General features: G+C 39.8%; 1 protein-coding gene across 1 annotated transcript; it reads right to left on the reverse strand.

Moving 5' to 3' along the window:
* Positions 1–1,847: 1,847 nt before the first annotated feature.
* Positions 1,848–9,789, reverse strand: SPCS3 (signal peptidase complex subunit 3). The gene is made up of 5 exons (XM_084286001.1): positions 9,399–9,789; positions 7,021–7,096; positions 4,254–4,328; positions 2,746–2,861; positions 1,848–2,293 (listed from the first exon to the last, which is right to left on the reverse strand). The coding sequence occupies exons 1-5, from the start codon at positions 9,539–9,541 to the stop codon at positions 2,161–2,163; spliced, it is 543 nt and encodes a 180-aa protein (XP_084142127.1). The 5' UTR covers positions 9,542–9,789; the 3' UTR covers positions 1,848–2,160.
* Positions 9,790–10,896: the final 1,107 nt, after the last annotated feature.

The raw sequence follows: 10,896 nt of genomic DNA on the forward strand, positions 1-10,896 counted from the left end.
AAATCAACAATACCATACTATGACCTCAATATGGAAACTCTCAATATGGAACACTAGAAGAACAGAATTCCACCTAACGGCCTTCTATTTTTTTTCTTTTCTGTAGCTAAAAAGCATCACATTTAGTAATCAGCTGCTTTATAAAGCATGACTACAATTGCAGAGTATTAAAATAACCACATAAGCCATCTTAAGAAACATATGAAAGTGTTGAATGTTTCCCTTAATGTCTCCAGTTCAGCCATTTAAAAAAAAAATGTAAAAATGTCACAGCCCCCTTTAGTCAGGCCTCTCTCCTCCCCCCCAGTTGGTGAACAAAAAGCACATGGAGAAATAGAACAAGATCTGATTAGTACACTTTTAGGGTCAAAGATCAATTATCTCTGTCTAGATTGTTCATTTCCTTTCTGACAATGGACATAACATCTTTCAGAATGAAATTAATGCTATAGAACAGCAGGTTTATCAAAGACAGCCTGTTCTATGGGAAGTTTCTCCCTACTTGCAGCCGTCTCATCACATATCACCTTACTTGTAAGAGGCAGCACGTAGATGCAATTTTATATCCACGTGGCTTGTCTAAATATTGCACACGGTACAAGTCTTTTTGATTTCAGTCTTCCAGTTTTCGCATTGCTTAAAAAGTCAAGCAAACTGAAGTCAACATCCATTTTTCTATCTAGACATAATTCTGTGTTCATCTATTGGTGAACCACTACCTATTGGTGGTCTTTTTTCAGTTTTTCAATGTTTTGCATCTATACCTCTAGATGTTTGACACAATGCCCTTCTAATCATTTTCCATGATTTACAGTAGTAAAAAATTTCTTCATAGCTTTAATTTCAGATTATTTGCTCTTTTTGAAAATCTCCAACACATCCAGAACATTTTGTGTTTGGCAACAAATTAATTTACACCATACATTGTTTGAATATACACGATATTAGTAACTATGTCAGGAAGGCAATAATGTCAAGTGCTCCTTCTCCTGGATACCTGATGAGCAAGAAACACTGTTTGATCAGTATAAACTACCTTTTCTTGCCAAAAGACAATCCTGATACCGTGTGTTTTTCTTTCTGTCCTCTTAGCATTTGTGCCCATAGCTGTGGACGGACGCAGAGCAGGATGTTTATGCAACCAGTGAGAGGCCACAACTGTTGTGGCAGAGGTTCTGCCTGAAACTGCTACTCACTGCTATCTTTTGTGGTTGATAAAAGAACAGGTGGGCTTGCAGGTATAGTTACACTCATATAAGCTAGTAAATCTGCCCATATTCTGTTTCAATTTCTGTTCCCATGGGAAATCCCATATTTTTCAGATGTTTTCCCAGACTGTTTTGGAGAACATATGTCTCATTCCTTGCTATGAAGGGCCCCCTAATAGTTGTCCCAGTCCTCTCCAGAACCACTGTGCTCATTTTTCTCGCTGAGCAGATCCTAATAAAAATAAAAATAAAATGTTCAGCTAAGGCTTCTACATTCCTTATTGACTTAAGCTTAACACACTGAGATTTCTTTTAGTTCTTCCAATAAGAATAGCTGTATTATCTTTATTATAAAGTTATTAAAATGCTTTATAGTACGGTATTGCAAATGTGCTGCATCAATGACACTCAAAACAAGACCTATAGTCTGACTACAATGATGTATCATTTTTCAAAGTAGCTCTTGGCAGTCCTAGAAAGGGCCAAGGTTACCTCACAGCAACATGCCAAGCATGCATTTAGCAAAAATGTTCTAAAACCGAACTTCCAGGCACTCACAGAAATTTCATTCCTGTCAATGTTTTTGAGTTCTGCACAAACAAAATAACTATCAGTACCTCAAAAAAACAGTAAGACTAGTTTCTGGCGTAAAAACGTTTATTTAAAAGAAAGGTAGATTTGTACCCAGATGGCCAAGAAAAAAAATTCCTCAGTTTTCCCCCCAAAACCATTACTTCATGATTTACCTTTCCTTTAAGTTTCAGCTTCAATATTTTATTAAAAAAACAAAACAAAACAACAAAAAAAAAACTTTCATTTTCTTTCCTATGCTGTTAGACCTGAGGAAATTAAGTACCTTTCACTGGAGGGTGGCATGGGATGTGAGAAGAAATTGCAATAAAATTTATTCACAATATACAAGTATAAAAATATGTTGCTTCGGTATTATAATTTAATAACTTTTTGTTGTTTCATAGGTATCTGGGAAAGGTACAGACACATGTCCTGACCCTGTCACAAGAGGTAGAATGCCAGCATTTGGTACAACATTCCAGGAGAGAGTCAAAGTGACGTTCCTGTTTCCCCTGCAAAAGCAACAAAAGAACATCAGCGTAAGTACTGAAGTTAACTAATTAACAAATACAAACATTAATTTATTTGGGATACAAATAGTCTTCCTGGTCCAGAAACAACTTTTTGATTTTATGTAGTTACTTCATGAAATATTATTTATTTTCTGGATAAGACTCTTTTTGGTTTTATTTTTATTTTTTACTATTATTCAACTCCTTTAGAATTTAGGGCAGCACGGAACCAATTCTAGAGACCAACAAGAATATTGGAAGTACTTTGTTTTCTAGTCTACAGAAGCAGATGACAATCTTGGGATGCACGATATCCCAACACTATGAAGACACAATAGACTGATAGAATATAGTTACCTTACCACAGCAATATAAATACATTAAAATGCAAATAAATCAAGATGTCAGGATTAAAAAACCAAACAAACAAACAATAAATATGATTTACTTACTTAAGACCATTTCCATCATCAAAGAAAAAGTATTTTGACTTCATGTCTTTTAAGAACAGTCTTGGATTATCTCCTCTCAACATTATTTTGTCCCAAAGGACCACTTGGTTCAGAGCCTAAAAATGCAGTTATAGTTAAATCAGCAAGGTAACTTATCAGAGAATTTCCAGTCACTGAATTTTCAAGGCATTATCCACCTGAAAACCTCGAAGTATATTTCCAATTCATACAACTAACTTAATAAAAATAATGATTGACCAATGGGAAAACTACTACTACTGAACACTGAAGTGCAGCACAATAAATGGAACAACAAAGAATAGCTTGATACAACATGACAATGCTATTTTAAAAAGTCTCACAAAGTATGATGGGTGTTCCTTTTGAATTGCAAAACTTGTTTCTAATCTAAGGTGGCATTTAGACTTTGTCTCGAACAAAAGACAAATAGAGCTACACTGTCCAGGTATTTAACATTCTTGCTGACTTTAATGGAAAAAACCTCTGCATGAATTGCAAGCATAATTCAAAGAGTTGTATCAACACATTAAAAGATGGATCCAAACATTCTTAAGTATTTGAAATACTGCTCTTCTAAGTAGTCGCACAGTAAGAAGGGTACGTGGGTATCCTTATAGTCTTGTTTAGTACCATACAGCCCAAATGAGACAAGGTATTTCTCAATGTTTATGAGAACTGGTGAATTAAGTTAAAAAAAACAAAAACAAAACACTAAAAGATGAAGCAAAACAATGAAGTTCCAGTCTCTAATAAAAATACCTAAAAACTATTTTAGCATAATGCAATACCCACCAGCATTTATAAAACACCTAGCATATTAAAAAAAAAAAAAAATACAGTGTAAAAATAGTTTTATGTAGCTAGATAAAAAAGCCTTCACTATATCCTTGCAATATAAGTATACTAGATTAAAACAGCGTTCAGTGTTACCACAGCAGTACAGTAGTTGATTAAAGTTAACTTCCATAGGCTGTTCCACACAGATCCTTTCAAACCAGTGGAAAAAAACTATCCAAAGTGAAGTACCAGTAACAACCAATTACTTTGAGAAATCGGATGAGATAACAAATGAGGCTACAGTAGCTGATCTGGGCAAACATTTATGTAACCAAAGAAAAAAAAAGACTCGCTAAATCTGGCCAAACCAAAGGCCACTGTATCTCTAACAACAGTCAACTGCAAAATTAGGGAAAAGTTAAACAGACAGCACAAACAGGTGAATATGCCACAGTCCACCATTCTAAGTGAAAAGCAAGGCATGCGTTACATTTTTTCCTGTTTACTAGATACATAGCAAGTTTCATCAGCTTTTGAACTTCCAACCCTGCAGTTAAACTGTCAAGAAAATAATAACCATAAAGGCTAGTGAAAACAGTCCAAGCCAGTAGGTAACACTGGTGCCTTAACTCTTTCCAGCAGAACTTCAGAATGTTAAAAATAGTTGCAGTACAAAATGGGTAATAGCTTCAACATTTTTTCATACTTACATTGTTTTTTGTTGAATATTCTGCAGACAAATATAGAAACAATTGTTTAACATTCCAGTCAAATATACTCTGCAGATGTATGTGCGTTAAGGAAAACACCATATTGTACTTTCATAATCTTATTTTATTTTTACTAGATCTAACTAGACTATGATAATTACAGTGAGTTCTTACATTTCAACATACTTCATCTTATTTGTAAATCGGAACATTTCCAGGAGTTCTAACATATACTTCCATCACTTTAAAGTAACAGGGTTCATTAATCAGACAAAAAATAACAACACAACTAACAGCTATTTCTTCTAATGATTTAAGAGTTCCATATTTAACATTACAAATCAGTAACTATAATCTATTGCTAGTTGGTCTACTACAAAATCTTAAATATAATATGCAAGATAGAATTCTTCAGAAAATACCTTCAAAACTGTTATTTATCAAAGAACACTGAACACAAAGAACAAAAAACTATCAAAGAACACTGGTATCCAACTGTGGATCAAGATATAATAGCATTAACCAAACAAAATTTTGAGTGTAGAGAGCTCAAAGAGCCGATAACATTAGAGAAATCGGTAGATTGGAATCTATCACATTGGAAGGGACATCGGGAATTATCAAATTACCTACCTACTACAAAATCAGTGTATTAGTAACAAAACTCTACCCAGATTTTGACTGATGGTAAAGAACTGACAACTGCCATTTGAGACCATCAGTATAACAAAGCTGATATTCTGAATACTTGTCTATTGTTTATTTAGCAATAAAACACACCATGTGTGATTGCTGATACCTCTTAATTGACGACAAAGATTAACTGTAACCTTCTATTCCTCCAACCTACAAAAATGCCGTCTTTTTTATTCTGTTCTCCAGTATCCAGAACAGATCTCCAGTATTCTCCAGTTATCCAGAACTTTTTTTTCTTTTTCTTTCCCACTTACCCGAGTCTGAATCATGTTTTTAAGCCTCTAATTCAACAAAAGGCAAGAAATTAAAGAATTACATAATTAAATGCTGTTTCCACATGAATAGCTGGAGCTATTTCACTTGAATATTTTAGTCATCTACTCAAAACAACAAACAAGAAATCCCATACGAGAGATCTCCAGAATAATTGCTAAAGTGAGCTATGTATTAAGCACACTCATGACAGCTTTTGAGAATTGCCTCCTCCCCTTTTCTTTCCCTAGGTTTTTCTTTTAACAGTTATTTCATTTAATTCTCACTAGGACTAACAACTTGTGTCCATTAGTTAAGGCAGCCAATGCACCAATATCTTTTTACAGATTTCATCCAACGAAAACTATCAGAAAGTTGTATTTTACAACTCTACACACCGGAAGATTTATTTATGCCAAGGATGAAAGATTAATTCAGGATTTTTATAATTAAATTTAAAACTACTGCTACCATTAAACAAAATTAATAAAAGATGAAATCTTTAACATCCACACGCTGCAGACTAACCCTTGAATAAGAACGTTTCTTCCAGAGGTCCTGTCCTGACTCGCCCTGTTCTGTTCCCAAGTACACTGTATACAATTTATTTCATCAACTTTGGAATAATTTCAGTCTCTGGTTTTAATACCTTTAAGAATTTCAGAGGAAAAAAACTCAGCGTAAGGAGTTCTCCTCTCCTGCTTCCAGCTGATAAAACTAATCCCTCTCATTCCTGTGCAACAAACACCTGCAACAATCTGGCTAACCTGTTTATCCAGCTTTCTCGTTCATTCAGGAATTGTTATTTGTTTCAGTTGCTTACACAGTGTATCATTTTCCAAAACAGGGAAGCTGAAGCACAGAGGAAACCAACCTCTTTTCTAACACAGTGACAAAAAACAGTAGACAGGGAAAAATCCCAGGAATCTCTTGAAACCCTGATTCAAAGCAAGGCTTAGTGTAATCACCTAAGGTAAAGCACGATGCCTTATATTCAGTACTGATTTCTGCAGAAAAATACTATTTTAATACCAAGATCCTGAATCCTAAGAATGATTCCCCTCTACCTTCAAAAAAGCTACCCCAAACAAAAACAAAGAACATCCATAAACCACTCTCTCTTCCCAATAAAAGCAGACTAACAGGGAAGTCAAGAAGAAAAATACAAAAAGAAAAGCTGCCCAAAGGCATCAGTAATGCGAAAGAGGTCAAAAATTAATGTGATTAGGTTTGTAGTACCTCATACGCTTCCCGGTGAATTTCACATTACTATACAATAAAAATTTGACAGTTTAACTTCTAAGAAAGTAAAAGGATGCAGTATCTTTTAAAGGAAGACAGGTGCTTGTATACAGCTACTACGTGGCCAGAATTTTAAAAGCCTCACAGCAAGTTTGAAAGTTGCATCAGAGTTCCTAGACTCTGTATGACAGTCCAAATTGTGTGTTATGTAAACCCTACAATTAATTCACACCTCAAACCACCAATACAACCGTCACTTAATGCTAACGATGTCCTGGCGTTAAAATGCAATTCCCATTATTAGATGCACTGCACTTCCCTACAGAACCTTATTTTAAAAGTAGGTATCAAAAAGGAGAGGAAGCACCTCACCCAGTGTCATTTACGTAACAACTATTCCAGGTTCTATTTTTATGCCCCATAAAAATACTATTTTTCACTGCTTTAAATTTAGATTTTAAGACAAATTGCTGGTTTTCCTCAAGTCATGAATATCTGAAGATTATAAGGTAACAAAAATAAATGTCAAGATGTTCTCATTTCAGAATGTTCTCAAACCATTTTTTCCATTAAGGATATCTGCAGTAATGTCAAACGTGACAAATCCCAGATCACTTCTTTCTCTAGGTCCAGTGAAATCTTCCACATTTTTTCTAAGATAAAACAAAACACAAGATTATCTTTTCTCATTATTTCTCTCTCACACTTTACATAAATTATTATTCTTATTGCATACTTCCCCCATGCATTTCCTCTACGTTCTTTTAAACACATTTGTTTAAAATATAACCACATTATAAAATAAAGCCTGCCTTCCAGAAGGTTTGGAGACCCAGTCTCAAATGACAAGCCTTGCCCCCAGAGAATTCAATGTAATTTATACAAATGGCCTATAGGTGTTTTTTTTTTTTTTTCTGCCTGTTAATAAAAACCTGCGTTTGTCTGTACCTCAACTACACTACATTTCATTTTTAGCAAAAGGTGCATTACCCATCCCAAGCTATATAAATCTGATTCGAAAACCAGCAGCATAGCTGTCTGCTGGCAACCATTTTCAATAATATTTCTTGACTTTACATAAAAAGCCTCTATTGCTCAGTCTCATACAAGACACTCCAAAGGTGCTGATAAACTCTTGTTTATGTTTGCAGTTCTCCCAACTTACAGAAATTCTCCTTGGCATTTATAGTCATTAAGTAGCAGTAGAAAGAAAATGCTTACTTTTTTCTACCGTACGGTTTTGGAACCTTATTACAAATCTGCTGTTTGAGAAATATCTGACATTGCCACAGTAAACCGCATTAAAAAAGAAACTGGAAAATAACACTGAGGCACAGCAGATATTTTCATATTATCGAAGTTTATCAGTTTACCAAACTCACTGTCTACAAGAATACCATATGCAGGCTGGCAATGAACTATGAACCCTAATTTCTCACATAACAAAAGTATCAGTAATTATGAATTTATCAATTGCATTTATTTCACTGTGAAAATTAGTAAAATATAATTTCAGGAAAATTACATTTAATAATCTCAGAGGGAAAAAAAAAGGTTACCAGTGAAAAAACACTTTTGGAGACAGCAGTCAAGAAAAATACCACCAAAACTGACCAGTTTAAGACTTGGTAGGCATTTCCAACCCTTTGCAAAAATCAACACCTTTGTAAGTATTAAGCCTTAAACTGTAAGCCTGCAGAACTTTTTATTAGTTTAAGAAAAAACAGCTAAGGTGTAATGCCTCTTCTTCTCATTAATATCAGATCTGCGCATCACTGAAAGGACTGGCAGTATAAATTTCATCCAGATTAGGCATTAGTATGCTACCTCACATCTGTCAAGCTCACCAGAACACTCTAAGTCTCTTTTTATGCCAGTTTTATGCTGTTTGCAACCCTCAACCCACTAGAAGTATGGGTTTGCTTCCTTGAGGTATTAAGCCAATCCAAAAGGTGACTGCAGTTCCCACTCTTTAATTGGGTTCATCTTGCCTTTCAAAGGCTGCTGCCAGCCATTCACTCCTGCCACCTCCCCTGGGGTGGCTCTAAACCTCCATCAGCTGCTTTAACTCACTAACCAAAACCAGTAAGAAAACAAACCTACATTTTGACTCAACAGGGAGTTAGAGCAGCTCAGAAAGGTGTCCAGCGTGCCCTATTCTCGTGTTCCATCTGGTAAAGGTCCACGCCACCAGAAGCCCGAGTTGAGGCCTTCAGGTTTTGATGGCGGGAGCTCAACCACTTGTGAAACTACAACCCCACGCTTAACTTGATGCAAGCTTCCTGTGACAAAGTTTCCTTTGAAAAAAAAATATGAAAAAGACAGTTCCGCTGGCACAAGTTTGCCTTGTGTCATGTGGGCAAGGCGCTTTCGGTGCGGTGTTACATATTCCACACCTGGTCGGTTTCACAGGAAGACAAGCCACCCGGGTCAGCCTATTGCTCCACAACTCGCCCACACCCCATAAAAAAGGGGAATATACGTTACTAGAAGGAGCATCTGCGGGAACTAGCAATTTAAACTGTATACATATGTATGTTAATTCCAGTGCAGTCAAGTCCCCGCAGCCCACACAGCCTTCCTGCCATGCACCCTGCCCCCTGTGTAAGCCACGGCCCCGCCTCAGGGCACCCGCGGGCTGCCGGTGGCCCCTCGGCGCAGCGCGCCCTAGGCCGCCCGCCCCGGGCCCCGCCCGCCACTTGGGGCCCCGGCCCGCCGCGAGCTCCGCCCGGGACGGGAGGCGGCGGACGCCGTCGTGGGGCTCCCTCATTGGCCGCGGCAGGGGGCAGCGGGCAGGAAGCGGGGCTGCTCCGGCAGCCGGGCGTTAACGGCGAGGGGGAGAGAGGGGCGCGAGCAGGCCCCGCAGCCAGCCGTTACCACCCCCCGGCCGCTACCGTGCCCCGGCCTTTAACCACCTCCCCCCACCGTTAGCGGCCCCTCGCCCCCCGCACTCACAGCGTGACCCGGGAGATGGCGATGCTGACGGGCACGCTGCGCTCCTTGAAGGCGGTGGTGATGAAGCAGCCGAAGGTGAGCGCCGCCATCACGCTCAGCGAGAAGGCGAAGAGCGAGTTGGCCCGGGACAGCACCGTGTTCATCTCCCCGCTCGGCTCGGCTCGGCCCGCCGGGCTCCAGCCGCTGCTCGGGCGCGGGGTGTGAGCGGGGCGGGGGGGTGGGGTGGGGTGGGGTGAGGGGTTGCTCCGCCGGCCTGGGACGAGGCGGGCGGCGGCGGCGACGCCTTGCCTTGGGCCGCGGAGGAAGGGGCGCGCGGCCGGCACGGAGAGGCGCGGCGCCGCCGAGAGCACGCCCCCCCCCGCCGGCCGGCCCCGCCACGCCCCACGCCTCGCCCCGCCCCGCCTCGCGCGCGCGCCTGCGCGCGCGCCCGCGGCGGGAATGACGCCCGCGCAGCCGCCGGGCTCTGTCGCAGCCGGGTCCCCACAGGGCTCTGGCGTTTTATTTTAAGGCAATTTTATTTTAATAAAATGGAAATAACACGAAGTGAAGCTCGATTTTTTTTTTACTTGTTTTCTATCTTACTAAATTTAGCACTTCACCTTGCCATTCGTTACACTGTTTCCTACAGTATTCCTATTGCTTTCCACCTGATCGCACACGCATTAGTATATAAACCCTCTTACCATTAGAATTTTTTCTCTTCACCAAAGGGCTCAGTGGTCCCACACATTAGCCTTCCACCCTGCTCTTGTGAGTGGGTTGACATTTCGCTTTGAAATGTTTAGCATTTGTGCTAGCAACGCTGCACTTAATTAGTGGGGTGGCTTCTGGCTCATCGTCCCAGGCCCCTCCTGGGTTCCCAGTCCTGTGCTATGGACCTGCGAGGTTATGAGTCTGAGAACCGGGAAGACGGACGGTGTCGTCCAGGCGACATCATTTTCTCTCCCTTTCCTTCTAGTTTTGTACTGTAAGCCTAGGTGAGAAATGCTTTTGTCTTTTGGGGAGCCTGTGTATTTAACTGTATGAAGTAGACCAGGCTTGATTCACACACATTCCCCAGGGTGGACAACAGGTGTCAGCAGTGGTTCACTTCTATTTCACTTCCCACCCTGCAAGTCCGGCACTATCAATGCAAGGAGTAGGCACGGGAGCTAAGATAAAGGGGTCTAAAAAGGCCTCATGGTGCCTAACGACACCGTGGGAAGAAGGTATGGGCTGCCAGGCCATTCTGGAATAGGTATATTTTATGGTGCTGTTTCCTTCCCTCCCCTGTAACTGGCCAGGAGTCGGGTTTGAGATCCAAGGAAGAAATAAAATCTTTGCAGATAAAAGTAGGGGATAGAAGGAAAAAAAAAAAAAAAAGATAGTACTAATGCTGTGTGTTTCTACCCAGCTGAAATACCTGTTGCACATCTCTGTTTAGCGCTATTATTAACTTTAGGATGTGAAGGTATCTGTGAGGACGTGCTGTTGGTTTCTGTGTGTCCCATGCATTTGC

Source organism: Netta rufina (genome assembly GCF_964035555.1).
Source record: "Netta rufina genome assembly, chromosome: 4".
In the NCBI taxonomy this organism is placed as follows: Eukaryota; Metazoa; Chordata; class Aves; order Anseriformes; family Anatidae; genus Netta; species Netta rufina.